Source organism: Schistocerca americana, chromosome 1 (genome assembly GCF_021461395.2).
Source record: "Schistocerca americana isolate TAMUIC-IGC-003095 chromosome 1, iqSchAmer2.1, whole genome shotgun sequence".
In the NCBI taxonomy this organism is placed as follows: domain Eukaryota; kingdom Metazoa; phylum Arthropoda; class Insecta; order Orthoptera; family Acrididae; genus Schistocerca; species Schistocerca americana.
The window spans coordinates 171,346,175-171,362,580 of record NC_060119.1 but is presented as its reverse complement, the minus strand read 5'-3'; the positions used below and the strand labels follow the sequence as shown (position 1 = coordinate 171,362,580).

The 16,406-nt window shown below is 41.7% G+C and overlaps 1 protein-coding gene across 1 annotated transcript in view; it reads left to right on the top strand.

Moving 5' to 3' along the window:
- The window catches only part of LOC124613163, a 113,254-nt gene that overhangs the window by 43,339 nt on the left and 53,509 nt on the right, over positions 1–16,406 (top strand). Inside the window, exon 4 of the mRNA XM_047141832.1 lies at positions 14,974–15,135. Within this exon, the coding sequence (XP_046997788.1) occupies positions 14,974–15,135 (162 nt within the window). The remainder of the gene's footprint in view (positions 1–14,973; positions 15,136–16,406) is intronic.

Here is a 16,406-nt window from a genome sequence, read left to right as displayed (position 1 = left end):
CATACATTATTAACAAACACTACAAAGAATACATTTTAGCAGAAATCCGTGTACTAAAATCACCCTCTTCAAGGAAAATTTTGGAGTCCCTCATTAAATCCGAGAAGGTACGAAAAAACAGATGCAAAAAGAAGGGTACGGAGAGTAGGAGCAACATACTATACATTTAAATCGGGCTGTTCACAGACGGATTCACAAGTACTAACAAATAGACATGAGTCCACATGCGACGAGACAGTTTCTGTTTCGTAGGAAACAAAAAAGGATATCATGTATCCCATTCAATATTACGGATCTGAGCAAAAATTAAGCAGAATACGAGCAACATATTTACAATGTAATTCAAAGAGTGCAATACTCACAGGAAAACCGTAATCAGGAACACAATACAATGAAGCCAGGTTCTGTGTCATGTCAGATGATTTTTTAGGTTCTGACATAGTTAAAGCAAAATTATTTCCAGTTGATAATAGCTACATGGCCGATATTCAAAACTGGGTTTTACAAATAAATAATTTACTGTGAAAATGCAAATATGATGTCTTTTTAAAAAAGTTACGTGACTTTTAACCCCAACTAAGAGAAGTTAATCTTAGTTTTTGATCGAGTCTTCTAGAATACGCAGACTAACAAAAACGCGAGCCGGCCGCGGTGGTCTAGCGGTTCTGGCGCTGCAGTCCGGAACCGCGGGACTGCTACGGTCGCAGGTTCGAATCCTGCCTCGGGCATGGGTGTGTGTGTGATGTCCTTAGGTTAGTTAGGTTTAAGTAGTTCTAAGTTCTAGGGGACTTATGACCTAAGATGTTGAGTCCCATAGTGCTCAGAGCCATTTGAACCATTTTTTGAACAAAAACGCCAATTTTCCTGTTTTCGAAGTTCACTGCCAGGCCACTAAGAGCGCTGCAATCTTTCTCTGCTTCCTTATCCTAACAAGGACCTTGCGCTTCTCATAATCTGGTGTTCTGTGCTTACACCAGTAGCATGGATGGGAAATCAACAGCTCGCTGATCGTTAACCGGTTCATAGAGAGCCGATTAATTTGTAAGTGGTTTTTAATGCGATCTCCAGAAAATTATCGTAAACGATGAACTATTAAATTGAATATCGGCGGTTTGTTCTACGTGAAAAAAAAATGTTGTGGAAGGCATCTCTAAAATTGCACTGAACTGTCGCATGGCGATAGATATGTGGCATATCGGAAGTATGCAGTTTAGTAGTTAGCTGTAGACGACAGTTGCTGTCCGTAACGTTGTCATTTGGTCTTATACGCTTTGATTCTCACAGCAATATGTGTGTGTTATTTGCGTGCAGTCTGAATAGTACAAATGTATATCATGTTACTCGTGCCCTTAATGACAGCCACCGACTCTACTACCATCAGGAATGACACAGTCGTAGATGGAAATTGTTATTTTATTTTTAAACTCATCTTATGCTGCATAATAGCACGAAAGCCAAAACCGCAACAACGCATTAAGAACTCTTTGTTATATCCTAGCCAGTAATGCCACCCGAGCCCGCTGCCAAAAAAGGTTGGCAGCATCAAAGTCCGGACGCCGTCCGCATAAGCAGCGCCAGCGAGACAGGAAATCGCCGCAAGTCTGCGCGCGCCACCGCTGGCTTCTGGCTTCTTAAGCGCTGGAGTCGCGAGCGCTAGGACAGTTCTGTATTCGCCGCTCAGTTGTATACTCGCCACCGAATTGTGTACTTGCTAGTCAGTTGTGTGTTCATCGCAGCAGAGTTGTTGTTTGTCGTCAGCCGACGCTGACCTAGCCGCTCCGACTCGAACTAGACAGATCTCTGTAGACACGGAGTTCACTACTGTGTTGCTGTATCTTCGTTAATAAAGCTAAGTACCGACTTTTATTTAATCAGAGTGTTTGGGTTTTCATCTTTCTGTTCACTGTTCCAGCGGACCGGTCGGCCCGCTATTAAAAGTGTGGCTGTGACTTCGTAAGCCGTTTCTACAGCGAATTGCTTGTCGCTACGAACACCGCCACAAAACTCTTACAGCTAGAAGTGAAAATTATGTCATGTGAAGAATTTAAAAAGGCTGTGGACCCGCATTACAAAAACTTAAAATAACTTTTTTTCTGTTTTATCAGCTAATCGTCGTATAAAGCCACAGGCACTGATTTCTTATTTTATTTTAACTTGGGATATTGAAAATTTTGGTGCCAAACTGGCATTCGAACTCGGATCTCTTCTTTCGCAGGATTTGTCCCTCCCACAACGATTTAGGTCCACTGTTTTAGCCAAATTTGCTAACTTCTCTAGGTGTCTCTCAAAAGTACACTGCATACGTATTCTGGTCCGGCACAAAAATTTTCATCATTTCATTTCAAGTTGAAACTTGCATAAATCTCTCTCATGGGCTAGCGATAACTACAGGTGCTAGGTTTGAAACCAGGTCCAGAAACCAACATTTCGTCATGTCGTTTAACGTTCAAACATGTGCACGGCTAATTGTTAGTGGCTACATTAAATATCTCTGCTAGCTAACAAAGGCGATATATGACTTTCGAATTGCACATAGATCCACGTGTCCTCATGACCACAGAGAAATTAGTAATGTTACTTTGTAGCGCCTTATCGATGGAAAAGCTGACATATGCCCGAACAGGAAAAGACGGGACAAAATACCTCTTTCAAAATCGCTCTCACAAGGTGCTGAAAAAAGCCGGTTAATGAAAAATTATTGATGTTGAGGCACATGGCACGGTTACACGTGGTCTTCTACGTTTTTAATTCATTACTTGGTTTGTGTAAAACCGCTCACTAACCGAATGACGATTAACGAGCGGCCGGAAGACTTTTTAAAGGCAGAACTACTTCGAATTAGCACAGAAACTCGGGAGTCCAGATACGTGTACTCATGCGACTATCTTATTCACAAAAAATTGGTTTTGACTGAGAATATTGAACGTTCCACATGATAGTTTATTGTATGTCTCAGATACTTCAGTTGATTCTAATCGATTGGTAACATGTTTCAAATGTCACTTATTCTAATAAATTTCGGTTTACCGGCCTTAAGGACTGTCTTACCTCTAATAATGCATTCCCTGGTATTTGAAATATTGTGGTACTAATTTACAACTGGAACGATCGCAATTCCGAACAGTTCTCCAAGGTGATCTCTTGTGGTATCAATTTTTTATAGACACACGACTGTACGGCCAAGTACTTAGAGGCAACGGCAGAACTTTTCGTTATCATGGGCTGCACAAAAATCTTGCGGTCCGCATTTCAGGTCGTTCGGGTATATCTAAGGTTTGGTAGCGTTCTGCCGTTATCCACCATGCTTTACGAGACTCCAATACGAAGTCAGGCTTTATCATACGGAGTAAGGAGCTCACTCTTTAGTGGGACGGCGGAACTCTGATTTTGAATTCAAAATCTCAGATTTTTGGGTCACTGGTTGTGAATGTTCATCCAGGTAATGTTGATATTCCAGGTTCTATGAACTACAGCAAGACCACACCTTCTTCCTGACTTATGTTAACCTGCAGATTCTGGTTTTTTTAATTTATTTTTTAATATGTTTGCTTTCAGTCGCGTGTATTACACAATTGCAACGATTTTTGTTAATACTCTTTGCATGAAAAAAATTTGCCAAGAATCCCTCTGGTCACGTACTTAAAACGCGGTGGGAGAGTCTTCTCTCAACCATTCTAACTCGCTGTCTCACAACGAGAAATTAGCATACGATCTGTGCGAGATACAGCACATGCGCATTCTGACCACTATGGTCATGTCTGCTAGTTGATCAGCCGTTACGTTTGAGACGCTCCTCTTAGGAATTATTCATGTCTTGACACGGCACCCCCCCCCCCCCCCCCCCACCCGCCAACTTCAACGTCTTGGGCGGCGCGGGTTAGGAGATACGGTATCTGCTGCCCCCGAAATTGACCTAGAGATGTACACGATCTATAGGCAGAACCTTCAATGAAATCCGCAAATATAAGTTAGTGTTTTGGTTAGCAAAAAGTTTTGTTTTTAACTGAATCAAACTGTCGCTCCCTTATATGTCAGACAACTTTAAAACTTCTATAACTCATACTACGTTCTGTCCTGTCATAAGCTTCAGCGAAGGAATGGAAGAGTTTGTAAAGTGGAATGGGTTGTGTCTTATCTTTGGCTACGTTATGAAGAAAAGAGAGACAATGTTCTCTGATATGAATGCATTAGGTCTATCCACATCGTTAGCAATATAAGACCACGGAGAGAAACGGCTTTTCTAAAGGAGATCTCTGTACCTAGAAAGAAGATACAGAAAAGTTCAAAATCGTGAGGAGAGTCGCAGTTATTCCGCAAGATGTCGGAAAACTCGCGCGATATCTGTTGGCCGATAAGGAGAAAGTTAGAATCGCGTTAGTTGCAACAATCGTTTCATTCAGGTTTCTGAATTTGTGAGGTCATGAGACAGTCACTGGAAGCTTCGTAACACTATTTGATGAGAGGCAAAACCGTATACCCCAACTGAAGATCTGGCTAAAGCGCCGAGACACTTGCCAGGTGTACAAAACCAAATACTCGAAATTATGGCTCACATGTGACAAGAACTCGCCAGTTAAAATTTTTTCTATATTGTGGAATTATGGCAGATTCAAAGATGAACGTAGTTAGCCAGGAGCAGTTCACACTTTCAGTGTGTTGCGTCAACCCAGAGACGCACGAGGAAAAAGAATATTTTCTGGGCTTATACTGTCCGCTGGACTCCAGGACACAAACGCTGCCAAGAAATACATCCTTTAAAGGTTATCACTAGGAACTGAGTTTCTACGCGCCCATTGTTTTGGTGGTGCAGCCAGTACGTCTGGGCAGAACAAGTGTGCGAAGTAAATCCTCCTACGACCAGCCGAAGAGTTGGTATATCCACTGCAATAATCATTGTTTGGATCTCCTAATGTGCTACGTCAGGGTAATTGTAAAAGACAGCTCAATAATATATCTGGAATCCACATACACGAAAAACATGTACTTTGTGGAGTGCTAACATCTGGCGTCGACGAGACGAATCCAAATCAGAAAGTTCAACGGCTTATATCAATGTGTCTAACTTGATGAGCTGTAAGGATAAAATCTTTGAAACATTTCAGGGAAAACTGTGACTGGGTCCAGAAAAGAGTTACAGATGTTTTGAATGCACACAGTTCCGTTAGAGACGAAAGACAGTCAGACCCGTGGAGCTAAGCGAATTGGCTCGAGTGGTTTGAGACTTCTTTTTACAAGACTCTAAATGTCTCTCGTCATACCTGAAGTGAACATAATACGCTATGCTAAACGGTGTATGTAAATGTGTGAGTTCAACCAAGTGATCGTCTACCCTTTCTTTGGGTATAATCATTTTTACGGTATCTTCTGTATTTAGAGTATTTTTATTTGTTTTCCCCTTCCTATGTCATCTGCAATATACTATATCGTTTGTCCTTCATAGAAGTAAGCACTAGCAGCCCTTAGCAGCCACCTGGGCACACAAACGAACATCCCAGCACCGACGTAACAATCTCTCTCTCTCTCTGTCTGTCTCTCTCTTTCTCTCCTGCGTTCCAACTTCACTGAATGTCTTTCCTCAAGTTTCTCATATATATATATATATATATATATATATATATATATATATATATATATATATATATATATATAGGGCTATTACAAGTGATTGAAGCGATTTCATAAATTCACTGTAGCTCCATTCATTGACATATGGTCACGACACACTACAGATACGTAGAAAAACTCATAAAGTTTTGTTCGGCTGAAGCTGCACTTCAGGTTTCTGCCGCCAGAGCGCTCGAGAGCGCAGTGAGACAAAATAGCGACAGGAGCCGAGAAAGCGTATGCCGTGCTTGAAATGCACTCACATCAGTCACTCATAACAGTGCAACGACACTTCAGGACGAAGTTCAACAAAGATCCACCAACTGCTAACTCCATTCGGCGATGGTACGCGCAGTTTAAAGCTTCTGGATGCCTCTGTAAGGGAGAAATCAACGGGTCGGCCTGCAGTGAGCGAAGAAACGGTTGAACACGTGCGGGGAAGTTTCACGCGTAGCCCGTGGAAGTCGACGAATAAAGCAAGCAGGGAGCTAAACGTACCACAGCCGACGGTTTGGAAAATCTTACGGAAAAGGCTAAAGCAGAAGCCTTACCGTTTACAATTGCTACAAGCCCTGACACCCGATGACAAAGTCAAACGCTTTGAATTTTCGGCGTGGTTGCAACAGCTCATGTAAGAGGATGCGTTCAGTGCGAAACTTGTTTTCAGTGATGAAGCAACATTTTTTCTTAATGGTGAAGTGAACAGACACAATGTGTGAATCTGGGCGGTAGAGAATCCTCACGCATTCGTGCAGCAAATTCGCAATTCACCAAAAGTTAACGTGTTTTGTGCAATCTCACGGTTTAAATTTTACGGCCCCTTTTTCTTCTGCGAAAAAAACGTTACAGGACACGTGTATCTGGACATGCTGGAAAATTGGCTCATGCCACAACTGGAGACCGACAGCGCCGACTTCATCTTTCAACAGGATGGTGCTCCACCGCACTTCCATCATGATGTTCGGCATTTCTTAAACAGGAGATTGGAAAACCGATGGATCGGTCGTGGTGGAGATCATGATCAGCAATTCATGTCATGGCCTCCACGCTCTCCCGACTTAACCCCATGCGATTTCTTTCTGTGGGGTTATGTGAAAGATTCAGTGTTTAAACCTCCTCTACCAAGAAACCTGCCAGAACGGCGAGCTCGCATCAACGATGCTTTCGAACTCATTGATGGGGACATGCTGCGCCGAGTGTGGGAGGAACTTGATTATCGGCTTGATGTCTGCCGAATCACTAAAGGGGCACATATCGAACATTTGTGAATGCCTAAAAAAACTTTTTGAGTTTTTGTATGTGTGTGCAAAGCATTGTGAAAATATCTCAAATAATAAAGTTATTGTACAGCTGTGAAATCGCGTCAATCATTTGTAATAACCCTGTATATATATATATATATATATATATATATATATATATATATATATATATATATATATATATATATATATGCGTGTCTTTATGATGAATAGCGCAAATTTACACAATGTAATGTCTTTGACCATGGCACCAATCCAAGTGAAGGTTAATTTTTTTCGACATGTAAAATACTGCAGTACCGTACTGACAAATTCCATTGAACATGGCATCACTTTTGCACAATTTAGGTGAAGCTTATGTATTTCTTCGAAATGGAAATGCTGTAGCGTTCGCAAATATCACTGAACGCGATGTCAATTCAGCCGAAGGTTACATTTTTTTCCATATGCAATTATTGCGTATTTTTTGAACGTGGCACCATTTTTCAAGTGAGGATTACATAATTTGCAGGTATACCGTGATTGGCTGTTTCATTTCAATTGTAGTTAAAACAGTACGTTGTGATTGGTTGGAGAGGAAAGGAGTGGGGAGGTGGAGCAAGGAGGGGAAGGAGCATGCTGACATTATTGAAAAGAAGTGTGGCTTGTCATGTGATGATGTCGATGATGGTGATGATATCATAGATAAGGGACGTAGGTCGTGTCATCGTGGGTTTTTCCTGGAATGTAGCTTACCACCACCAATGCTTGCTCTTTTGAAGGATATTTAAGTGTGAAGTGGAACAGATTGCCCATGGATATACTTCTAAGCTGTAAAGTATCCTCTCATGGAAGACAACTGCCGGCCGAAGTGGCCGTGCGGTTAAAGGCGCTACAGTCTGGAACCGCAAGACCGCTACGGTCGCAGGTTCGAATCCTGCCTCGGGCATGGATGTTTGTGATGTCCTTAGGTTAGTTAGGTTTAACTAGTTCTAAGTTCTAGGGGACTAATGACCTCAGCAGTTGAGTCCCATAGTACTCAGAGCCATTTTTGAAGACAACTTGCTTCCGAGTGTGGTGGGGTTAAAGAACTGTCTCGGCAAATTATTCACTTAATTTTTCTGGTTATCACAGTTTCGGTATCGCTGGCATTCTCTGCGAGAATCCACTGTGACGAGTTAAAACTTAGCCCACATCAACAATGACCAAGTCGAGACTAATCCAGTTACACCTTTTACATTGAAACATCCCCTTAGAAAAATTATGAATTACTGTGCTGGTAAACTTCTTACGTTATTTGATTTTGAAACAGCTCAGCAAAACTGAGCGTACTCAGACATTTCTCTCTTTACTTACTCTGATCAACACTAAACTGACACACAATATTCTTAGCGCACCGCAATCTGACTTTCAAAAATCCCTACAAAAGAATGGCCCTGACTAACATTGACCTATACCTTTCACAAATCACTTACCTCACAAAAATCTTCGTTACTCAAGCTACTGCAATACAGCGAGCGCCACTACTGCCAGCTAAATAAAAGATTCAAACTACTGAAGGCACTAACTACTGATAGGCATATAGTTAGCAAATGAAAGATTTTGATAGAGAACGAACAATGTATGTACCTTAATAGTGTTCAAAAGTCATAATATATATGTATAATTTGTGACATCCAGTTTGGCAAATTTCCTTTTTCTGACGGACACACGTCCAGCTCGTCCGATCATCAAAACTCTGCCATCTCTCTCCCCACATCCACCACTGCTGGCGGCTCACCTCCAACCGAACAACGCTAAGCGCTGTTCACATCCAACTGCCCAACACTACAATAGCGAATATTACAACAATGCCAACCAGTCACAGACTGCACACAGCACAGTCAGCGATTTTCATACAGAATGGTACGTGGCATTACCAACATAAAAACCTAAACAGCCTACTTACAACATGTTTATCAAGCCAAGCCAAGGATAGTGGCATGAAAAAATTTGTTTCCCAAATTGTAGAAAGAAAAGCTACGATCGGATAAAGTATGTAAAAGTTTTGGTGTTTAAAAAGAGACAAAACAAATTCCTTCTTTTTTTTCAAAGAAATTTTGATTTTTTTCATAGTGTTTCTAAAATAGTAATAATAACGGTAATAATTATAAGAGGTTTATCAATGGTCAAGCGTTATTGCAAACTATAATAAATATGAAATGTTCTTTGTAAATAGTCTCAGAAGAATGTATATCCAGCTATGAGACGTCTTTAAAAAAATCGAGGGAACGAAATTGTTTCTAAGAAGCAGGAAATAAAAATTTGAATCACATCTAAGACTTTTAATATTAATAAATTGTTTCTTTTCGTGAACAACATACCACTGACTGTCTAAAGCCTTCCTTCACTCTCAATATACGTACATACATTTATGACAAAAATTGGTGAAGCACCCAGCAGAGGAGGAGGAAACTTCACGGACTGGAAGGGTATGTGACTACAAAATCGAGTCAAGAACCTGGCAGTATGGGCCCACTTTTTAATATGAGGCTGCAGCCACTCTTGCCTAGACTCATGGACTGGTTCGATTAGGATGGGTTCATAAAGCCAATGTGTCCTCTCCTGAGGCAAGATGGTCCACAAGTGTTGTAACTGGTCCTTGATATCCTGAAGACTGGCACTGGGATAGAGTTGATGTCCGAGATGGTCCCACACATGTTCTATCAGGGACAGATCTGAGGATCTCACTGACCACGGGAGTTTCTCAATATTTCGCAGACAGTGGGTAGGGACACGTATTGTTGAAAAATGGCACCGTCAATTATGAGGTAACGCATGAGGACGCAGGGTGTCCGTGTCGTACCGTTGTGCCTCCAGAGTTCCCTCAATCTCTACCAGCCCCGAACTGAAGTCATACCGAGTGGCTTCCCACAACGTGACGACAGTAGTAACACTGCAATTTTTGGAAGAATGGGACTTCTGCCCTCGTCGCCATCACACTCGCCGACGACCGTCATCCGATGTAGTGCAGAACCGTAGTCAATCGTTGAACAGAATGCGATGCCATTCGTGATCAGCCTATACTTCACAGTCACAGCACGACTCCCAATACAGCTGTTTCCCTTGTGATGATAACAACAACCCACGCATCGGATGGCAATTCCCCAGTCCGGCTGCTGCTACTCGTCTTCTACCAATGGCGCAGGATGACAGTGTGTTGCAGGTGGGTTACCACTTGTTCTTGGATATCGGCACATATATCAGGATGTTAACATGTGGTTCGTACACAATACGGCAATCCTTTCTTGTGACTGTGATTAGATTAGGTTAGATTCAGTTTTCGTTCCATAGACCAAAAAATGAGGTGATTCTCGTGGGTGTGGAACATGTCATAAAGTATGACATAAAAACGTAAAACATTTGAATATAATACTTACTACCCTGATCATTTCTCAGGAGATAGTCGAAAATAAGTTAATACAATGCAGTAAACTGGGGCAGCTAATATTTACAGAATTAACACACTGTCAGAATGAAACATTGTTATGCGTTATTAATAAACTAGCTGACCCGGCGAACTCTGTTCCGCCTTAATCTCTGGTCTGATCATGACTTTGTAGTCATTATTTGGCATGCGCTCTAAAGCACCCCTGAACTGCCTGACCAACGCATGATGTTCATGAAGTAGTTGCTGCAAATCTTGAAGAGTTGCTCTTTTCATTGCTGCATTGATCTCTTGACGTCGATCAAGTTGTTCTTCCAAGTTGCCCATGAAGTATATGAGTAAAAATTTATGCTGTGCATCTTCGAGAGGTAGCAATGATCGAATTCGATGGTGAATCTCTCCTTGTATCTACAAAGTAAAATATTACTTATTTATAAACACTTTTTTTAGAGTTAGCAAATACGTACGAATAAGTATAGTAAGTTATTCTTCTACTTCATTGTGTGCAAGTACAAAAATAAATAAATAAATACCTTGAATGTCGGATTAAATCCTCGTTCTTCGATACTGTCTGCCCCAAATGAGGTCATTTGGAAACAACCATTGTATTTTTGGGTGTTTGCAAAAAAAAAATGACGTGATTCGGGTGTTTCGCCACAAAGCAATGAACGCAATGGCTCAGGTGGCGGAGTCAATAATGGCAGTTTCACTTTCCCACTAAGGCAGCACAATCCGTGCGTTTCCCCGGAAAACTTCAATGCGCCACAATACTCGCAAATAACGTCCATCGGCCCAATGCAAACGCAAGGATGCAAGCAGTAATCAGTGCTGCAATCTTATCAAAACGCATAACGCAAATCGATTCAAATCATCACGTGATAAATCTCTTCTTGTGCGTCGAAAATTATCTACATGTTGATCTCTGTTGTTGGCTCGACGATTTCGCATTGCCGACCGAGCCGTTTCATGGGCTGCCTCACTTTGCTCTTGTGATTGATAAGCACGATGTCGAGCCATACTAACGCGGCGCTCTTCACGGGCAATTTGTTGTTCTTCTTCAGTCCTTTCATTCGCAATGTTTTGTATCCTTCTTGCATCACGGCTTTGTCGAGAAATATTCGATCGCCTTGGTCGCGGCATTGTTAATGGTGATTCAAAGAAAATACAAATTATTTCTTTAAATTTTTAATTAATGATCTATACTGATACTTAACCACAGACGTTTAGCTGTCATTTCCGTTTTGCTATTCCATGTTAGATGTGTTTTTGTTATACCACGTTTTATGGTGACGTTTAGCCGGCATTTGCTTTTTGTTATTCCATGAAAGATGCGTTTTTGTTATACCACGTTTTATAGCGGTCGAACGGGATAAAAAGTATCCTATGTCCGTCTCCTGGTTCTAAGATACCTCTCCATCAATTGTCAGCCAAATCGGTCCAGACGTTCTTGAGTTATAAATAGTGTAACTAACACGACTTTCTTTTATATATATAGATGATCTATACTGATACTTAACCACAGACGTTTAGCTGTCATTTCCGTTTTGCTATTCCATGTCAGATGTGTTTTTGTTATACCACGTTTTATGGTGACGTTTAGCCGGCATTTGCTTTTTGTTATTCCATGAAAGATGCGTTTTTGTTATACCACGTTTTATAGCGGTCGAACGGGATAAAAAGTATCCTATGTCCGTCTCCTGGTTCTAAGATACCTCTCCATCAATTTTCAGCCAAATCGGTCCAGACGTTCTTGAGTTATAAATAGTGTAACTAACACGACTTTCTTTTATATATATAGATACTGAATATGCACTCGCACAAAACCACATAAAACAATCGAGACATAGACAATAGCTTATCAAGAAAAATCATAGACAACCTATGAAAAGACATTTATACTTTTGTTAACCTGTAGAATAAATCTTTAATTAATTTAGTAAATAATTTACACAAATTAATGTCTAAAACAAACAAATATAACAGTACCTACCTGAACTTTCGAGACATTTTACACAAAATAAATTTCTGAACGCACACATAAATAGTTGTTTATTTGACAGGATTGGACAACAAATGTTGGACATGTAATAAACAAATGAGCATTTATTGAAATGATTAAGTATTCATTACACATTTCTGAACGCACGCGTAATATTTTTCAATCTTTTTTTTAAAAAAATACACATAATAGTTTATTCATCAATTTTAAATAGTTCATGAACGCATGCATAAATGTCAATCATTACTTGCAGATTTTGACAAAAAAATTTGACAGCTCCGAAACTAAAGAACTTTTAGGGAAAATAACGCATTTTTCAAGTATTCGTCAATTTTTCATTATTTTTAAGATGTATTCTGCTATTCGGCGCGGAGACAAATCCAACAAATCAAAAACCATGAAAATTTTTATTCGTCAATTTTTCATTATTTTTAAGATGTATTCTGCTATTCGGGGCGGAGGCAAATCCAACAAATCAAAAACCACGAAAATTGGTCCAGCAGATCTCGAGTTATAAGTGTTGTAACAAACCCGACTTTGTTTTATATATATAATAGATTTATGATACGCAAAATACCAAATATTGAGCGTTGTGACCAAGTGTTGTGAAAACTGAAATCTAACAGATGTTTTTACTTAAGCTGTCTGACAGTCTCTGTTAAGATATTCATCTATGAAGTAGGGAGTTGCCTATCAAAAAGTCTTTCAAACTCTGTTTAAACCGTGCTTTATCTAAAACCAAGTTTTTAATGGTTGCTGGCAATTTATTAAAAATGTGTGTTCCTTAATATTGGATCCATTTTTGGACCAAGGTAAGTCGTTTTAGGCCGTTATGTAGATTCTTCTTATTCCTAGTATTGATACTGTGTACTGAGCTATTGGTTGGAAATGGAGAAGTATTACTTGCAACAAATTTCATTAAGGAATAAATATACTGAGAAGCAGTGGTTGGAATACAAAGTTCCTTGAACAGGTTTCTAAAATATGTTCTCGAATTTACACCACAAATGATTCTTATCGCACGCCTTTGAACCCTAAAAACTTTTGCTCGTTTTGATGAGTTGCCCCAGAATATAGACCCATACGACTTAATAGAATGAAAGTAAGCAAAGTATGCCCACCCGGTTGGCCGTGCGGTCTAACACACGGCTTTCCGGGCGGGAAGGAGCGCCTGGTCCCCGGCACGAATCCGTCCGGCGCATTTGTGTCGAGGTCCGGTGAACCGACCAGTCTGTGGATGGTTTTTAGGCGTTTTTCCATCTGCCTCGGCGAATGCGGGCTGGTTCTCCTTATTCCGCCTCAGTTACACTATGTCGGCGATTGCTGCGCAAACAAGTTCTCCACGTACGCGTACACCACCATTACTCTACCACGCAAACATAGGGGTTACACTCGTCTGGTGTGAGACGTTCCATGGGGGGTCCATCGGGGGCCGAACCGCACAATAACCCTGGGTTCGGTGTGGGGCGGCGGAGGGGTGAAGTGGACTGTCGTAGTCGTCGTGGGGTTGTGGACCACTGCGGCTGCGGCTGGGACAGAGCCTCTCTGTCGTTTCTAGGTCCCCGGTTAATATACAATAAATACAATACAAGCAAAGTATGCAAGTTTTTTTATATTTATATCTCCTACAAATGACATCATTCTCACGGCAAATACAGACTTGCTTAGGCGTTTAAGCAATTCTGTGGTATGCCCTTCCCAACAAAATTTATTATCAAGTTGTAATCCCAGAAATTTAACACTGTCAACCTCTTCGATCTGCATGTCTTCATATGTTATACTCATGTTGGAAAGAAACGTCTTACAGGTTCTGAACTGCATATACGGGGTCTTCTCAAAGTTTAATGACAAAGAATTAGCTTTAAAACACATATTAATGTAAGTGAAAATTTGATTAGCAGCTATTTCTAAATCTGTACTTGACTTGCTACTTATTGCAATGTTTGTATCATCTGCAAACAAAACAAACTTAACATCCGGCAATGTAACAGATGAGAGGTCATTAATGAACACAAGAAAAAGCAATGGACCCAAAAAGGAACCTTGAGGAACACCACATGTAATTAATTCCCAGTCAGATGAAGACTGACTGCTTACTGCACAGGTATTTCTCAACGACACCCTTTGTTTCCTGTTAGATAGATGAGACTCAAACCATTTCGGAGCATTGCCGGTGACACCATAATACTCTAATTTACTTAGGAGAATGTAGTCGACTGGAACCTTGATGATGAGCGTGTCTGCCACCACATTCCCATGCAGTTCATCACCAGGCCACTGTGTCCCATTCCAAGGGTCCACAGATCTGAATATTGAACCAGCTGGATGAATGGAGACATACAGTGAGGCCCGTTTCAAACCCTGTTAGGTGTTCATCCTGTGTTTCAAATGAGTATGTGCCATCTCTGCGTCCTTCATAGTGAATTTTTTTGCTCCTTATAAGTTATACCATATCACCTCTCGTAACTAACAACACTATATACGAACAAGGCTGATGCTCTTGGTGGTCATTCTACCTATCACGGAGAATTGCAACTCTAAAGATTTACATACTCACCAACAGTGAGTATATGCACCAAGTGAATTTACATTGAGATCGGATCATGTCTTCTGGGTTGTTCACTTTTTTTGTCATTCTGTCAACAATTAGATAATAAGTTTGCTTGTCCCACACTACAAAAATTGTCTTATTTGTCTGACAGGTGTCCCGTGTCCTGGTGGACGACGCGTACTCTTCAGTCTACGCCGCCTACGAGCACAGTCTGGCCGTGGTGGAGATGGAGGTGCCGCTGGCCCTTACGGACTCTGTGCGGCCAATCTGCGTCGACAGCGGCGCCCAACCGCAGCACGGGGACATTTCATATGTATGTACGCCACGCCGTGTCATTCTCACCTTCCACTGATTTCTACAGGGTGTCCAAGGAGGAACGGCTAGTATTTACGGATCTTCGTCATACACTGCAAGCTACCTAGGGTCGTGCAGCAGCGCATACTTCTGATACCACTAACTGATCCTCCCTACCTTGTTCCAACCGAGCGAGATGGCGCATTGGCTAGCACACTGGACTCGGGTTCGGGAGAACGACGTTTCAAACTCGCGTCCGGCCATCCAGATTTAGGTTTTCCGTGATTTCCCGAAATCGCTTCAGGCAAATGCCGGGATGGTTCCTTTGAAAGGGCACGGCCGATTTCCTTTCCTAATCGGAGCATGTACTCCGTCTCTAATGACCTCGTTGTCGACGGGACGTTAAACGCTAATCTCCTCCCTTGTTCCACTCGGGAAAGATGCGTGGGAAGAATGAATGTCAGTAAGCATCTCTATTGGAACTTCCTGGCGGATTAAAACTGTGTGTCGGGCCGAGACTCGAACTCGGGATCTTTGCCTTTCGCGGGCAAGAACTCTACCAACTGAGCCACCCAAGTACGACTCACGCCCCGTCCTCACAGCTTTAATTCCGCCAGTACCTCGTCTCCTACCTTCCAAACTTCGCAGAAGCTCTCCTGCATACCTTGCAGAACTAGCACTCGTGGAATAAAGGATATTGCGGAGACATGGCTTAGCCACAGCCTAGGGGATGTTTCCAGAATGAAATTTTCACTCTGCAGCGGAGTGTGCGCTGATATGAAACTTCCTGGCAGATTGTGTGTCGGGCCGAGACTCGAACTCGAGACCTTTGCCTTTCGCGGGCAAGTGCTCTACCAACTGAGTTCTGAAGGTATGCATGAGAGCCTCTGCGAAGTTTGAAAGGTAAGAGAGGAGATACTGGCGGAATTAAAGCTGTGAGGACGGGGCGTGAGTCGTGCTTGGGTAGCTCAGTTGGTAGAGCACTTGCCCGCGAAAGGCAAAGATCCCGAGTTCGAGTCTCGGCCTGGCACACAGTTTTAATCTGCCAGGAAGTTTCATATCAGCGCCCACTCCGCTGCAGAGTGAAAATTTCCTTCTGGAAACACCTGTATTGGCTCTAACTTTTCGAATTTTCTCGTCATGGTCATTTCTCGAGATATGTGTGAGAGGAAATAATATGTAGTAACCCTCTCCATGGTGCACGACTCCTGTCTTGTAACGTCTGCTAATGGAGTTCGTTGATCATCTGTGGAACGCTCTCGCGCCGCCTAAACGATTCCGTGACGAAAC